Source organism: Bubalus kerabau, chromosome 1 (genome assembly GCF_029407905.1).
Source record: "Bubalus kerabau isolate K-KA32 ecotype Philippines breed swamp buffalo chromosome 1, PCC_UOA_SB_1v2, whole genome shotgun sequence".
Taxonomy (NCBI): Eukaryota; Metazoa; Chordata; class Mammalia; order Artiodactyla; family Bovidae; genus Bubalus; species Bubalus kerabau.
The window spans coordinates 218200643-218219128 of NC_073624.1; the positions used below are offsets into that span (position 1 = coordinate 218200643).

Sequence of the window (18486 nt, forward strand, 5' to 3'; positions counted from 1 at the left end):
CACCTTTTGTTGATCTGAAGCTTTCTTCCTAATTATATACTTCTCTGCGCACACGCGCGCGCACACACACACACAAATGGAAACATAAAAGGCTAAGATGGTCTCCTTGGTGAAAAGAGAAAGGAAATTGTGTAACTATAAGGAGTAAGGGAGATAGAGAGAGCTACAGGACAGAGCCCTAATTGTAAACACTGCTTGATGGGTAGTTTCTTAAGTGTTTCAACTCTTTTAGAATAAAAGTATAAAGGTATAAGGTCATTAAAAGTATAAGGTCAAGGATCTATATGCCATACAGATTCAGAGAACTTGCTATACAGACCAAATCATGTTTTTCCACTTCCCCACCTTCCCAGTGACATAACACCATTATTCTGCTCTCTTGCCTTTGCCTAGACACACTCCTTCTCTTGAAGCAAACTGCTTGAATCCCACTCTACCCCTCCTTCCATTTGGCAAGAGAGGAAAAAAAGAGGTCTTCATATGAATAGCTATCTAATAGAAATCAATTTGAAGCCCATCCATCAGTGGTCTTATTTCTGGAGAAATCTTAGTAGTCAGAATGTCAGTCTTAGAATACTATTTCCCTTTCAGTCCTTTTTTCAACAAGGAAGATCAAAGCCCCCATCACAAAAAGAGAAAATGAGTTTTCTCTACACCTTTTCCCATTTCTCAGTTCTTTGCTGTCCCCCCTACATGTGCTTGCTAAAGCTCCTAGTCAAAGTTCACATCTAAAATAAAGAGGCTTGCAAGAGAAGCTCATGTAATCCCACTCCTTAAATATCACTAAGACATCTGAGATATTGTTTAGATCATGGACTCTTACTTTGACATGCCAGCATAGGTAGATGGACAGGCAAGCACATCAGATGTCACTGCTTGGCAGCTGATAAAAGTCAGTGGTGCTATAATACTAAGCACAGAGCCACTAGATTAGTCTGCGAGGGAAGGGGATGCCTCTTCCTTCCCTTTAGTAGTAGGTTTAACCCAGCTGGCACTCTCTGGAACTCGGGTAAGTCCCTTCTTTATTCCTGCTTCAGTTTTGGGTTTTGTTTTTGTTTTTGTCCAAATCAGAACAGTATGTAAAAGGTGATCTTCAGATAAAACGTTCAAAAGCCACAAGATCATAATGGCATTACACTAAGATTTGAAAAGAATGAGACCTGTTCATTCCACTGAAACTATAAGGCATTAAAAAAGGTAGAAGGAAAGATAGTTGTGTGTCATTATTTTTCAATCATCAGTTTTCTTTGAAAAAGGACACCTGGCCTATCTGTAACTGTGCATGTCCTATAGCTTCAAAATATCCTCAGTTTTCTGTTTAAGTTTGTGGTATATTAGAGATAGGGGGGAAAGTTAAGATTTTTCTAAACAGGAGAGTTAATAGAACTTTATTCATAAAATCTTTGAAATTTATTTAACATTATTTGGAATACAATGATACTGTCATAAAACAGAAGGATTATAGAACTGATTGTTGAACAGTAACTACAAACACGAAGAAAAGCCTTCCAGAGTTATCTGCATGAACATATGTACAAAATTTTCTTCAGACATGAAACATTTGAAAGAACATATTTTTAATTGAATTTTTAAAAAAAATAACAGTAATTGTTAACTATGTAAGCTGATATCAAAATGTACAACACAGTTGACATTCTAAAAATATACATAAATAAAAACAGGGAACTTTCTGGAAAATATCTACTGGCTATTTGTTTAACAGTTTATTCCTTGCTATTTGAAATTAATCTGAATGATCTGTCAGCCCAAAAAGGAATTTAAAATCAAACACTGGATTCAATTCTGCAATGGAGTAAACCCATAGTATAAAACTACTTGCCTTGAAATAGTCTCTTTTTTTAAGAATATCTAATTAAAGCCTCCTTTTGGATGTTTTTCTCCAGTAATTTCAAGGCTTAATATAGTTAATTACTAAAATGCACCCTAGTTGAATGTGCTTGTGTTCATAAACTCAAAATTAAGAAATGTATGACTTTTTAAGTGCCTTTTTCAAAAGAATCTTTCTTTTGGCTGTTTAGTTGCATTTTTATTCTTTCCTAAAACTGTGTAACTCTAAACTATACATACAACCTGAGAATCAAGTTGATGGGTTTAGAAATTTTTCATTAAAAATGATACTTTATTCAAGAGAGGACATTAAGTAATCATAAGACTAGGATTCAATGATGACAATTTGGTTAATTTTATTAGCTAAAAGTTTGATTTATCATTACTTCAGTGTTGGTTTATACTATATGAAGCAAACTAAACATATTCTGAATTAAATCAGTTGATATTTTGAATAAACACAGAATCAATGTTAAAACAATTTATGGGGCTAGTCTTTTTGTGTGAAGTATATATATAGTCCTTCCCAGATTTACCATACTAATGGAAAAAATCAGGTGAAAATATTTCTTTGAGGCTGATTTTAGTGGCAAATGATCCATCACAGGAAAAATGGGGACCTACTGTCAAAAGTCAGGAGTGCCAATGCAGTGTTGAGTAAGAGAAATGGCAATCATCTTTTCTTGGAAAAGTATAGGCTAGCTTCAAAGCTGCCTTACTTTTTTCTGTACATACTGTTTGCCATTTCAAAAGAAAAAATAATACAGGAATGAAAGCAATTTCAAAATTTAGTCTAAAATACATACTAAACACAAAAATAATTTAAAGTGAAACCAAATAATTAAGAGAACAGCAAGACCAATAACCAATAAAATCAAAAAATAACAAAAACTACAAAGGATTCTGGAATACAGTAACTTATATACATACAGAGAGATACTTGAATGCAGTCACTCCTTAATTATCTTCTAGTTTGGTACTATGGTCAATTGGGAATCAAAGGGAGAAACAGGCAGTGAATTATAAGGTAAAACGAAATCCACTCATGGTTGACCACAGTGAAGTACGGGCATTTGCCATACTTTGTGAAGTTGTAAAAGGATGAAGGAGCAAATATGGACAGTAATGTTCTTTAGAAAAGAAGCACACTGCTCACCCTGACTCACCATGTCATTCGTCACAGATCACCAAGGCATGAATTAATGGTGCATCAGAAGAGTTGTTCATTGGTATTGATGAACAATGGGAAGAATTCAAACTGAATAGAAGCTAATATATTTAACTGCTAATAATTTTAAATCAGTAACTCTCTGTGGCTAATGAAACTGCAGGCTTTTGTCAAAAGCTAAACACGAAATAAAATTAACACACTGAACAACATCATAAATTTTCTTTTCATAAACAAACACTTGGCAAACTCAAAATCAAAACTTTTCCTACATCTTGAAGCCCCCAGGTGTGCTTGAAGAATAACCCAGAGGCAAACAAATACTAATGAATTATTTTTTCTTATTCTCAAGTGGAAGTCATTTGTTCAAAGACAATGCATAAAGGAATGGAAAGTCTATAAGCCAGTGAAGTTCCACCTTGAGATGACTTTGAAAGCACATAAGTTAAAGAAAAAAAAATAAAGCACACAAACTCCTAAAGATCTTAAACAGTACCATTTTTATGCAAATACTGTAACTGAATCACTTTCTTCTTTTGAAGGAACAATATTCTTCAAGAGAAGGCCACTCCATCAAAGCCAGGAGCACTGTATCCCCAGGATCTCAACAAGGAGGCACAGACCAAGGTCGCTTCTGATTCACTGCAACCTCCTGTAATTCCAGGCTTGCAGACCCAGATTCAGGACCCCACCCCTTCAGGAGCAAGTCATTACAATAATAAGTTGCCTTCAACTTCCATAAACCAGCTAAACATGTTTAACTACGAACGTCCAAAACACTTCATCCAATCCCAAAATCCATGTGGCTCCAGACTTCAGCCTCCCGGACCGGAAATCTCCAGCTACTCTAGCCAGACCAAACAGTCCTCCATTACCATCCAACCCCGCCAGTGCACAGAGCAAAGATATTCTGCCTCCTCAACAGTGAGCTCTCACATCACTATGTCCTCCTCTGCTTTCCCTGCTTCTCCTCAGCAGCTTGCTGGCTCCAACCCAGCCCAAAGGGTTACAGCTACTTATAACCAGTCTCCAGCCAGCTTCCTCAGCTCCATATTACCATCACAGCCTGATTACAGCAGCAGTAAAAACCCTTCCACGGTGGACTCCAAGTAAGTGAGCTTAAAAGAAAAAGAAAAAAAATATACATATATATATAAAGAGAGAGACATAGTTAGATAAAACTGTGAATCCTGGGAGCTAGTATCTGGGAGAGAAGGGGGATGGGTTATGTACGTCATTCTTCACTATCTAAAAAGTCAATGTGACTTCATGGTCTCATTCCATATTTCTCCTGGAACACCTTGAACCAAGGTACTGGCAATAAGTCATCTGACCCATTCTCCAGTGTCCAGGTTGAGTTCAACCCAAATCACCTATTACTTCATATTATACTTGAACTATACATATTATACATAATAGGTAATGACTTACCTATTATTTTCCATCTTCCAAAAGAGATTTCTAACATACCCAAGAACAGTGAACTATTTCCCCAGCTTTAAGTTCCTCATGCTGTAAATTTGATCCCTCTGGTTCTAAGCTTAGCTGAGGTGAACACCTGTCTGCTCTTCTTCAGATAGGATTTCCTCTCACATAAGCAGAAGCTATTAAGTTTCTTCTCAGTTTTAGTCTTTTCTTACTATCCGTCTTTCCCTCTGATCCTGAATATCCACTTGGCTAAAAAGAAAATATGGGATTCAGACACTAAAGTATGTAAATTTTCCCAATGATCAGAAAAAAAAGCTTGAATAGATAAAGGTTCATGACCTTAAAGTTTCGAAGATCATTAAAACCACACTTTGTTCCAACTGGTAGGACCAATCTAAATACAGGGAAGAATACCTGCAGACTTATGCAAGCATGTACTATTTCCACAGCCCTAAAACTGTCCAAGGAGAAACTGATATGAAGAAGGACATAGTGGTTGTGCTTTTTTTAAAACATGAACTAAATACTTTGTGCTTATGCAAACTTTGGGCTATCAGTTTTCCTATTCCTCGGCTGGCTAGAACGTCAAGAGAATTAAATCAGAGGCATCTGAAAAACTGATGGAATATGTTTTGTTGGTTACAGGCTTATCAACAGATATGCTGAAATTCTTCCTAATTTCTCTCAGTTTTCTCTAGAGGCTAATTTTTTCAAGAGATTCCAATTGTTAGTGGTCTAACCACAGCAAATCAACTTGCAAAGAAAATTTTTCAGTATTTTTAAAAATAAAAACCAAGAAAGCCAAACACATTTGTTAGAATCCTACAGATACTAGGTAGAATCATCTGAAATGGCTGACAAAAATTCTAACCTACAAAAAGGCATTCTCACAGGTTTGGCCTAAAAATTTTTAAAAGATGCCTTCAGGAATTAAGAGCCCTCTTCTCCTCTTCCACCCCAAATTCCCATTATACCCATTATCACACATTGTAGATTTTTATTAGTTACATTTTACCCAGATAATCTTTTTCCATCTAGCTTTCAATTATTTCTAAATTTGCTGTATAAGCATATTTAAATCTAAAATAACCTTTTCTGACTACTATATTCTTCTTAGTAAAGTGTTTAATCCTATTCCAAATTCCTGTCCAGAAAAGAAGGCCATAAAATACTAGCAAGCCATGACCATGTACTTAGTTCCGTGCATAGAACTAAAGAGAGGAAAAAAGGATGAAATGGAGAGGATGAGAAATAAAGCATAGAAGGACCCCAAACTAGAGATCAAAGATCCAGCTTTAGCTGTTCCATTTTCAGCAATCATAGATAACTCTTTTAATCTTCCCACAGCCACTTGATACCCATTCAGTGTCCAGCTGTACAGGGTGGAAAGCTCTGGCCCTTTGAACATTTGTGCACAACTCCCTCATTGTTATGATGGGCTTAAGTTTGCCCTGTCTTCTAAAATAATTCCTTGGATTCTGACCTAGAGAAGCTTGAAAGCTTTAGTTAGCTTTTCATCAGTAAGCAACCCTTAAGCAAACGTTTCATACATTTGCTCGAACCAACAGACTGGAAATTTAGAGGAACTCTTTAAGTACTCCTTTCAAAAAGCTTGCTGTGTGACATTCAGCATGACTGCCTTACCTGCTAGGTGATTCAGTATGTTGATCTATAACGAAAGCTAATGATTTGGGTGATTAATGTTAGGGGGAGAAAACCCTATAAAGCACTGTGCAAGTATAACGTTAGTTTCTAATTACGAATAGATATCAAGTCCTAACCCTTAAACCATATAAAATGGTAATAATGCAGGTCTTCAGTGAACAAAGTGACTGAAGCTACATAAATACATATAAGTAATTCTCAGCCTTGGTTTTAACAGTCCTTTAGAATTTCTCAGACATATTACACTATAATATGACAGTGTGACAAAATTATTATTTAATGCTAACTCACTTTACCAAACACATGTAACTTTAAAAAATGATAGGCTAGCTCAAAAAAAAAAAAAAACAAACAAAAAAAAAAAAAACAGGCAGACTATTCTAACCATACATTTGAAGAAATAGTAGATCTATAAAACCAAGGGTACTTTAACACTTTGACCTGGGAATTCAATCTTAAAACAAAACCACCTTACTATTTACTTAAACATTTTGTTTGGCTATTTACTTCACTGAACAAATCAGACTTTAGTTGAGGATTGATATAGGCAATCCTGAATATCTGGAATACAACAAGGGAAAACGTATATATTCAACTTTCAATAGAGTATCTTGAATACAATGAAAAATATTCATTCATTGAATTAATAGTATCGCTTCACTATTTTGAAAGCCTCAGGTTAGTAGATATAAATAATACAACAGTGAGTAATAAAACATCTTTTTTCCCTCAGTATATTTACAATCTAGAGATTACTAACCAAGTCCCCAAAGTCTGCAAAAATTAAATCTCTGGCTCCACTCAGAGGAAATATATTTCCCCTTAGCTTACAAGTTCTTTTAATGATCCTTGAGAATTTTTGAACACGAACATATCAGAGAACAGACCAAGGCTTCCTCATCTGGATATCTGCAGAATGTTTATTATGATAATGGCAAAATATTCAGAGGGTAGTGGCCCATTTTCCCACACAATATAATATCTATTATACTAAACGGGTATAAGCTAGCACCTGCAGCACCCTAAGTAAATAAACTAGGTAAAATATGAATAAAAGCATGAGCTATCTAACAGATCTAAAAATACAGGACTCCTTAAACATCACCCCTGTCCTCTATCAGAATCAGCAGGGAAACTCTGAGAGGTGCAAGGACGTCTTAGAATAAAATTTAGGATTGGAGTTTGAAATAAGGATTTAAACCAATGCCATTCAAACTTGTTTTTTTCCAGACCCCCTTTTTTCTCAATTTACATTTCTTTCTCCTTCCTCCTCTAATCATATCTTTCTCTAAAAATCACATTAGCAACATTAAAGAAACTATTACTTTAGAAGTTGTTATATAGTGCCATACTTGGATTATCTAGAATATGAAATTAATAGGAAGTAGAAATTAAAGCCAGAGATTATATAAACTGTAAATTCAATGCAAAGCAAGAGAATATTCATTGAACACCAGTAGTCATGCTGGTAAATGTTTAACAATCAGCTCTGGAGGAAGGTGGTAATTGTGGCACTAACCAATTTCCCTAGTGTATATACCTTCACCAATCAATTTCAGACTTTCAACATGAGATCACAGTGAGTTGGGAAGAGACACTAAAAATCATTATCTTAAGCCCATATGAGTCAGCTCCAGTACACTAATGCTTACTATCCACCCATAAATCAAACTTAGGAAATTCAACTGAAATATTGGAAGAGCCCTCATGCTGCCACTTACCGGACTCACTCTCACTTCTTTAGGGAAAATCTTCAGGGAAAAACATTCTTCTTATGTCTAATCTAAATTGCTCCTCCTGCTACTTAATTTTCATTTGCAAAGACAAAGAGAAAAGAAAAAACAGCTGGTAACCATTCTTATAAAATTCTTCTTGACTGTTATTAAGGCAATTGGTATTTTAATAACACCCACAATACTAAGTGGTAAATTCAACCTACCTAAAGGTGACTGACAAAAAGATGCCAATTCTATTTTACCACTTCTTAAAGATCTTATTTTTTTAAAATAACACAATAGAGTATTACTCAGCCATTAAAAAGAATATATTTGAATCAGTTCTAACGAGGTGGATGAAACTGGAGCCTATTATACAGAGTGAAGTAAGCCAGAAAGAAAAACACCAATACAGTATACTAATGCATATATATGGAATTTAGAAAGATGGTAACGACAACCCTGTATGCGAGATAGCAAAAGAGACATAGATGTATAGAACAGTCTTTTGGACTCTGTGGGAGAGGGAAGGGGGTGATGATTTGGGAGAATGGCATTAAAACATGTATAATATCATATAAGAAATGAATCGCCAGTCCAGGTTCGATGAAGGATACAGGAAGCTTGGGGCTGGTGCACTGGGATGACCCAGAGGGATGGTATGGGGAGGGAGGTGGGAGGGGCGTTCAGGATGGGGAACACATGTACACCCGTGGCAGATGCATGTTGATGTATGGCAAAACCAAAACAACACTGTAAAGTAAATAAATAAATAAATAAAAATCTTTTATTCTTTTTAAAGCTATCAACAACCCTCAGTAGGCCAACCCATAAATGTTAGGTCATCCCAAAATGCAAATGCTAAGCTCACACCAAGAACTCCTGACCACGAAATACAAGGATCAAAAGAAGCTCTTATTCAAGATTTGGAGAGAAAGCTAAAATGCAAGGACAGCCTTCTTCACAATGGAAACCAAGTAAGCAAGATGCCTATTTTGTATAAAAAGACAATAGAACTATAAAATCTAATCTCAGTAAGACAGTTGTTTCTGTCTCACAGAGCTATGTCCATATAATCAGCAAGGGATAGGAATATCTAAAAAGAGGGAATATTTGGATCCTATTCTGTATTTCTCTGCATGAAATCCCTTCTAGGAGTTCAGCAGTAAAATAATGAAGAAAATGAAAAAAAAAAAAAACAATCTGAATGACTTAATTCAAATTCTGTTTTAAGCATTGCCCTTCCATAAAAATGTCTGATGACCAAATAACTAATAGGAAATACTGTCAACCTGACTTCTTCATGTACTTTGGTATATACTATTGATGGAAAACAGCTACAATTCTTATTTTGCACATTGTATTATTAGTCACTGATATCTGAAACAGTACTGCTATGTGCCTTTAATCCACTATTGGATTGGCCAAAAAAATTGTTTGGGCTTTTTGAAAGAAAAAAAAAAAACAAAAACACGAGTTTGAGTAAACTCAGGAAGATAGTGAAGGACAGAGAAGCCTGGTGCGCTGTAGTTCATGGGATCGCAAAGTATCAGACATGACTTAGCAACTGAACAACAACAAAGCTTGTCTTTCCTAGGAGAAAAAAGAAAACAGAGATGAATATTTACAGATGAAGGAAGTGGAAATGCTTTGAATGAAAGAAAATGCTTTCTTAAAAATACAGTATCTATCATTCAATAGGCATAATTATGTTTCTTTGTTATAATTCTTGGTGGTTTTAAGGTAAAGTCATACAAACAACTTTTATTAAATCTCATTACTATCTCCTTTATGATTCTTTCTTTAAAGCGGCTAACATATGAGGAGAAGATGGCTCGCAGATTGCTAGGACCACAGAATGCAGCTGCTGTGTTTCAAGGTCAAAATGACAGTGAGGCACAAGATTCAGCACAGGTAAATTAAACTAATCTTTATCTAACTGGAGCACTTTTCTTTCATGTGATTTTTAGATGTATGCTTTTCTAAATATTTATAACTAGCATTTGAAGCAAAAGTCAATTACTTCCATGCTGCATTAGATATAAAAAAGGACAGGTCATGACTGGTTGCATACATACACAAAAATTTTTAACTTTACCCTATTTTCTGGTGGTTCTAATATCTGCATATGAAATATTACAAAGTCAAAACACCAGAAGGCTAATGGTGTCACTTTTCATCTAGACATTTAGGGGTCAGTTAGACCTAGGACTCTCCCTACAATGTCTACATGGACAGAAAATTTATGAGTTGTAAATCTTTAACAGGATGGAAGTTAAAACTCGGAAGAAAGTAATTGCAACCTTTTCTCATAAGCTGTTTATCATTTCAAAGTTTTAAAATAAACTCGTGTACTAATGAAACATCTAATTCCTTTGACATGTTCCATGTATTTTGAAATGCTTATTAAAAACAAAACAGACAACAAAAACCTTATGAATAACAGCTCCAGGATTAACAAAAGCATCCTTTCCAAGAAGGGATTAACTTTATGGAGAACATAAAGTGAATATTCCACAGGCATGTTCCTGACCAATTTTATTTTAACAAGTTAATCTCAAAGAGAAGTGTACTGCTGGAGAGGCAGAATGAACAGCTATTGCTTCCTGTCTTCCTTCTGTAGTTATCTCTTAGTCCTTCCTAAAAAGTCCACAGAAACTGAGAGCAAAAGGGATGAAACCAGGCATTCAAGAATTCCAACCTCATAAAAAGCATCCTTCTAAAGCGTAAGAGGAAAATAAGATTGTTTCTATTAAATATGACTGTGTGTTAATCACTCAGTTGTGTCCCACTCTTTGAAACCCTACAGACTGTAGCCCACCAGGCTCCTTTGTTCATGGAATTCTCCAGGCAAGAACACTGGAGTGGGTAGCCATTCCCTTCTCCAGGGGATCTTCCCAACTCAGGGATCAAACCCCAGATCTCTCACTATTCACACAGGAGATCCAGGTTCAATCCCTAGATTAAGGCGATCCCCTGGAGAAGGGAATGGCTACCCATTCTAGTATTCTTGCCTGGAGAATTCCATGGAGAGAGGAGCCTGGTGGGTTACAGTCCGTGGGGTCACAAAGAGTCAGACAGTACTGGGTAACTAACACTTTCACTTTTTCACCAAATGTGACTAGATTTACTAAAAAGGATAGAGTGGGGTCTATCTAGCACAGCAAGTAACTAGAACCTGAAAACAGAACTTAAATCTCTCCTAGCTACTAAACAGTTCACATGCTCATTTATTCAACTAATTTATATGAACCATCTACTGTGTGTTGGGCTCTGGAGTTGAAATAGGAGATTAAAGCAAGAATAAGACATAAATATATCTCTATAAGAAGAAATAACTCAAAGTAACATCATATTGATGATGGTTTATCTTACAAATTCAATGTATGATTTCAAGGGCAAAGATGTATTGTTTTTCTCATTAGTTCTTCAAAAACTTTAAAATGAAGATGATAGTACCAAGAAAAGAGATAGCAGCAAAATATATTATGAAATCAGAAAAGAAAAATCTTACACTTCAAATAGTCTACTTAAATAATACAAAATGTCATCAAACTATTGGGTTGTCCAAAAAGTTCATTTGGGTTTTCCCTAAAATGGTATGAAAAAACCTGAATGAACTTTTTGGCCAATGCAACACATATAACCAAAAATATCATACCTATGAATACAAATCTATATATATTCAAACCACTATAGGAAAAAGTAAAAAACTTAATTTGGATATTATGATTTTAAGTGGATTTTTTTTTTACTAAAAAATTAGTTGATTGCTCTTTTTTATATTTTATTTATTTTTAATTGGAGGAGAATTGCTTTACAATATTGTGTTGGTTTCTGCCATACTGATTGTTCTTTTGACATTTTGCTTAGACAAACTCAAAGCCTCACCAACAATCATTGCAGAGTTATAAGAATTTTGTTCCAGAATGACAAAATACAAACAAAATTAAAGTTCATCCCAAAATAAATTATCTGTATTTATTTGCTATGTTGCTATACAGATGTTTTTCATATGTCCAGGTAAGGACTATATTTTCTACTTCTTCGTATCTCTCACTATACCAAGCACAATGAAATATGAGAAACAGGCACACAATATCTTACCAATTAATTATAATATTCATCAATTCCTGATTTCATCCTCAAATATGAATAACTTGCTAGTGCTCAGATATAAGTCCTAAAAGATGGTTGCTTAAATTAAATACATCATTATTAAGCAGGAAGTAATATTGTTTTCCAAAGGCTATTCATAGCTCTACACATAGCTTCCAGAGTGTCCATCAGGATTTTGTGCCCTGAGCCAGAAAGAAAAGTATTTTCCAGTCTAATACGTGTTTATTGCTGTTGGTGCCACTTATGAGTAGTAAGCATAATACCCTGTTATCTACTGCCAACACAAGTGACTTCATGACTATTACTGTTTTACCAAAGGACAATCTGTACTATGTGCTACCATTTCAAATACACCAGGGGGATTCATCATCCGTTGACATAAAAAACAGTCATTTGAAAAATGAACCACCATCAATTCAAAGTTTAGTTAATTTTCATAAACCATATCTACTGAATAGTCTTAATTCTATAGATTTCTTGCTAGAATACTAGAAGGTTAGTATACCATATTTTAAATGCTTAACAGCTAAATATATAGAACTATCTATGACAATACGAACACAACCACAACAGAAATGTTCCTTTCAACTACTAAATTCTGCTTAATTTCAAGCTAACAGTGGCATGTTAACATTATCACTTTGTTTTAATTTCAAGCAGCACAATATAGAACATGCACGACTGCAAGTTCCTACATCACAAGTAAGGTAAAAAAATGTTTTTAATTTTAAAGAAGTATGTATTTTGCTACCTAAAACATGTTCATATTTTTAAAAATGTAATATTTACAAAATCCTTAAGTTTCTTACAAACCTTTTATAAAAAACAGTGTCACCGGAGGGGATAGCAGGTTGGCGGGCGGATAAATTAGGAATTTAGGATAACATATACACACTTCTAGGTACAAAATAGATGAACAGAAAGGACTTGTTGTACAGCACAGGGAACTATATTCAATGTCTTGTAATAACCTATAATGGAAAAGAATCTGAAAAAGATATATCTGTATATAGCTGAATCACTTTGCTATACACTTAAAGCTAACACAACACTGTAAATTAACTATGCTTAGGTGGTAAAGAAACTGCCCACAGTGCGAGAGACCCAAGTTCGATCCCTGGGTTGGGAAGATCCCCTGGAGAAGGGAATGGCAATCCATTACAATACTCTTGCCTGGAGAATCCCATGGACAGAAGAGACAGGCGAGCTACAGTCCATGGGGTCACAGAGTCAGACACGACTGAGCAACACACACACACATTAAAAAGTATGGCTATAAAAAAGAAAATGTTTATACTGCTTTGGAACCAACAGAGAAGAACAATGTGAATTTTCTAACGTCCAAGATGACAATAAAAATTTTTATCTGTTAATTATCACAACTGTCTCAGAGGAAATTTTTTAAATGTCTTCGTCAAATAAGCCAGGACGATGTTTCCATACTAAACTTTCTCATAATGAAAACCCAATCCTAATTATACAGTCTTTGCATGTGACTATAATTGTCCATGCATTTTAATAGATTAGTTTCTTCATCAATTCATGGCACTGAAAAAAAGAAACAAAGATGTATCATTTGTCCCAGATGTTTCTAAATTGCTACCATTTCTAACAGTCATCAAATATGCCACAGATAAATACAGCTCTGCAGCCTCTCTCCATTGTTACTACACTATCAGATCAAACAGCATAGCCTCTGGGGTTTCAAATGTGATGGCTAAATCATATTTGCATGAAAGGAAGAGCAATGACAATTCTTCTGCATAGTGATTATTAAAATGTTTTTGTAGAAGCAGATCATCTTCAAGGGGAGACATGAATGATCAGGATGCCATCCAGGAGAAATTTTACCCACCTCGCTTCATTCAAGTGCCAGAGAACATGTCAATTGAAGAAGGAAGATTCTGCAGAATGGACTTCAAAGTAAGAAAAAAGTTCAAAAATATTGGATAAAAATTAAACAATGGGAGTGTTTTGAAAAATGTCTCCTCCTCTTCATAGCTTTCTACACAGCCTGAAAAGTAGTATGTATGTATGTACGTGTGTGTGTTAGTCACTCAATCGTGTCCGACTCTTTGCCACCCCATGGACTGTAACCCAGCAGGTTCCTCTGTCCATGGAATTCTCCAGGCGAGAATACTAGAGTGTGTAGCCATTCCCTTCTCCAGGGGATCTTCCTGACCCAGGGATTGAACCTGAGTCTCCAGCATTGCAAGCAGATTTTTTACTGTCTGAGCCACCAAGGAAGCCCAAGTAGTATGTATAGTGGATAAGAACACTATACATAAGTTTACCTGGGTTAGAATCCTGGCCCTGCCATTTTCCAGCTGTGTAACCTGAGACAAATCATTTAATATCACTACCCTTTTGTTTTCCCTGTAAAATGGGAATAAAAATTGTACCAATGTCATAAAGCTATTTGAAGATAAACTGAGTAAATAGGTATAAGGTACTTACAATAGTGCCAAACACCTAATACCCTGTATAAGTGAAGCTTTCATAACAATAGGATTCCCTAAGTAAAATGCCTCTTCAAGAAATTCAAGCTACCCTGCCCTCTCTTGGCCTGGAAGAATTAATTCTTCAGGCTAAAATAACTTATTAGAAAGGCCTCCATTTTTATTATCATCATTTTGGAGAATTTTTTCTTCATAAAATATTTTTCCAGATTCCTTATGAGTGAAATTCAGTGTACAGATTTGACTGTTAAGGCTTATATGAAAACACTTAACAAAATGACATTCATACACCAGAACTATAGCTCAAGAACACTCTGTTTTGGAAAGGTTATTAATTAGATTAGCAAGATTCATATATATGTGTCTTTAGGACTTCATTTGCACTTGCCATTAACCAGAAAATCCATATGACCTCCATATTCCTTGTGGAAACCAATATAACATAAATTAATGTCCTTAATATAGTAATTAAGAGCTCTTAAGGAGCTTGAGGTTGTATATGAAAGAGCTAGATGTGGTTTGAGATAGTCTGAAAATACTATACTAATTTCAAGGATTATCATTTTTACTACTTTGTTAAAAATTATTGAAAGAAAATATCTTTTAAGATCATACTTTGCATTTTTAATCACAAACCCACTCAGATACTGAATTGTTAAAATTCATAAATGGACAAAGGGGATCCAGTGATCTGTAATTTAAAATTCTATCATCTTGTATTTTCCTTTCTAGGTGAGTGGACTACCAGCTCCTGATGTGTCATGGTATCTAAATGGACGACCAGTTCAATCAGATGATTTTCACAAAATGATAGTGTCTGAGAAGGGTTTTCATTCACTCATCTTTGAAGTGGTCAGAGCTTCAGATGCAGGGGCTTATGCATGTGTTGCCAAGAACAGAGCGGGAGAAGCCACCTTTACTGTGCAGCTGGATGTCCTGGGTAAGCTTTCAAAGAGATACCAGAGAGCTCCTTAAAAACATGTCAAATCAAAAAAGAAACTGTTGAAAAAGACTTTACATTTAAGGTTCATGTCTATACTACAGAATCTAGTAGAACATCAATTTTTATGTAAAAGCCACAGTGGGCAGAGGTTGAGGGAAATTCAAAGAAACGAGAATGACAGATCTACCACTAAAGCTTTTCTGGAAGAGAAATAAGGTAACATTTCAGATAGACCAAAGAAGGCAGTATACTCTAGTTACATTTTTAGACGTACAGTATTTGTAGATCAAACATTAAAATGAAAATTTTTAATCTAATCATGTTTCTGATCTATAGTCTAAAATAATCAATCTGATTCACATTTTCACAGGTTGTTATAATCACACATAGTTTAAAATTGAAGAGTAAATGTTAACTTTTAGCCTTAGGCTATGCACTTTTTACCAGAAACTAGTCTTTAATTATGACAAAAATAGGCTGACTTGCTTTATAAAAAAAGTAGAATAAAACCCATGTCTCAAATTTGTTTTTAGTAGTTTTCATAAAACTAATGCCCTGTTTTAAAATATTACAATTTAACTGCTTTAAATATGTCACATTTGAAATGACTTAAGATATACTGCATCAGAGATATTTTGCTATAATTCACTGTTTATTGTATAAAAGCTTGACCAAGTTAAAGGATGGGCAATCCTGAATTTGTATTCTATCCAGATGAATGAAAAAGCTGTAAGATTATTCTATGATATAATAAGGGACCTCAGACTAAGGGAAAAACTAGTGATCTAGGAATTTTAAACACATACATACCACACACAGAATTCAAGGGATTATGCTTCGGGCAAAATCTTTCTATGCCAATAGCTCCAAAAATACTATAATGTTAGAGCTGAAAAAGACTTCATCCAATCTCCTCATTTCTCCTTCAGAAAAGCTAGTTATAGTATTATAGTACCAATTACTCTTTTCCCTCAGGTATTTGAAGAAAAGTAAAGACATAATAATTACTGGCATTTGTATATTATTTTATAGTTTACAAAGTGCTTTTTCATTCATAACCGCAACTGATCGTCACATAATTTTGTTTGGTGTGGGCACAGCAGTCACTATTACTTGGGTATCACTTTATAATAAATAAAATTTAGTCTCAGAAAAACTAAAAAAAATTTTCCCCAATGCGCATGGCTGGTGGGGCAAACAGAATTTGGACCCAAGTTGTTGGTTCTCTTTCCACCACTCAGTCTCCCAATAGGTAAGATGATGACAATGTAACTTAAATTCTTCAAATGAAACATGATTATAAAGTCATCATTACATTACTGTTTTAGAATTATAAACAGTATCACAATATACAACAGTATTGCATATTATTTTAACTAAAGCTGAAACATAAACCTTCCATTTCTGTTGTTAGTACTTTCTAAAACTTTTATATCAGCATACAAACTTCATAATACTTTTTCGTTAATATTTTTATAATATTTCAAATACGTGAATTTTTTTATTAATATGTAGCAAAAGAACACAGAAGAGCACCAATGTTCATCTACAAACCACAGAGTAAAAAAGTGTTTGAGGGAGAATCAGTGAAGCTAGAATGCCAGATCTCGGCTGTACCTCCACCAAAGCTTTTCTGGAAAAGAAATAATGAAATGGTACAATTCAACACTGATCGAATAAGGTAGGATAAATATTTTGAGAGTTAGTTACACTAACTACAGTGTGCTTGGGTGAATCCAGTTATCCTTTGAAATGCATTATAAATGGCATGCATTTGTGACGTCAATTTGTTTAATTTTAAATATATATATATAAATGAAACTAACACAATATTGTAAATCAACTATACTTCAATCTTTAAAAATATATAGAAATATGATAAGCCTCACTAAGCTAGATTGCACTAATCAGAAATTTAGCAGTTAAAGTAGGCTAGGATTTACCTTTTTACCAACAATAAAAGAAGATTACTCAAGGAAATAGATGATACAAACAAGATGAGGCGGATGTTTAATTCAAGAAAAGCAGTAGTTATGCAATGACTGGCTACAGACTCAGAATTTCCAAATGCTTTTTATTCTTCTTACTAGTCTGACTCTGTAGGTCAGAGACATCATAAGTAAATTCTCACAGAAAAACTAATTCCTTTACTTTCAACTTGTAATTATCTCTTTCCAGTTTATATCATGATAACTCTGGAAGAGTTACTTTATTGATAAAAGATGTAAACAAGAAAGATGCTGGATGGTATACTGTGTCTGCAGTTAATGAAGCTGGAGTGACCACATGTAACACAAGATTAGATGTTACAGGTATGTCACGCTCTTATAAAGTGCTATGTCAAGTGTTATAAAGAACTTAACTGAGATTTAGTAAGAAACACAAATTCCAGCATAGTATAAAATCTGAGGGATTCTTCTCATACATAGTCAGTTTTCTATTTTTTCTTTTCCTGTCTCATAATGACTACCTAGTGCAACCCATGTGTTTAGAACAAGTTTTCTAAATTAACTTTTATTTAATCTATTTCAGCCCGTCCAAACCAAACTCTTCCAGCTCCTAAACAGTTACGTGTCCGACCAACTTTCAGCAAATATTTAGCACTTAACGGGAAAGGTCTGAATGTGAAACAAGCGTTTAACCCTGAAGGAGAGTTTCAGCGGCTGGCAGCTCAATCTGGACTCTATGAAAGTGAAGAACTTTAACCACTCTACCAACATTGGAAAACACAACAACTACACTATCAATAATATATTCAATTAAATTTTTGAAATAAATCCATAGCTGTATTAACAGATTATGGCTTTAATTAGGTAACACAACTAATATATATTTATAATACATTTATCCTTTGATTCCTGCACATTTATTTACCTCTCTGGTTTGTGAAGCCTACAGAAAATCTGGATTTGTAATTGTAGAAGATCTTTAACAAATGTGAGATTTTAACATTTAAGTCATACACACACCTACAGGTTATAAATTAATATCAACATTTTAAACACATCTAATGCTTAATAAGATTTACTGATACTGCTTTCTAAATACTGTTTTATCTGTTTTTTCTGATGGGAATACTAACATGGTATAGATTATCTGAGTGTTCCTTAGTTTTATGTCAAAACAGAATAAAATTTCAAA

At 34.5% G+C, this 18486-nt stretch overlaps 1 protein-coding gene and 1 long non-coding RNA gene across 4 annotated transcripts in view; one reads left to right on the forward strand and one right to left on the reverse strand.

Annotated features, from left to right (window-relative positions):
- Positions 1-18486, reverse strand: part of LOC129632960 (uncharacterized) — a 77015-nt gene that overhangs the window by 57087 nt on the left and 1442 nt on the right. The window lies entirely within an intron of this gene.
- MYOT (myotilin) lies at positions 873-18401 on the forward strand. Of its 2 annotated transcripts, none has more exons than XM_055554699.1 (10): positions 873-1009; positions 3559-4125; positions 8627-8801; positions 9634-9738; positions 12601-12650; positions 13734-13866; positions 15135-15342; positions 16861-17026; positions 17524-17657; positions 17878-18401. In XM_055554699.1, exons 2-10 carry the CDS (start codon positions 3770-3772, stop codon positions 18048-18050), a joined length of 1500 nt encoding a protein of 499 aa, XP_055410674.1. In that variant the 5' UTR covers positions 873-1009; positions 3559-3769; the 3' UTR covers positions 18051-18401. The 2 variants fall into 2 exon arrangements, with proteins under 2 accessions (XP_055410674.1, XP_055410683.1); XM_055554708.1 differs by having other exon boundaries at positions 12604-12650.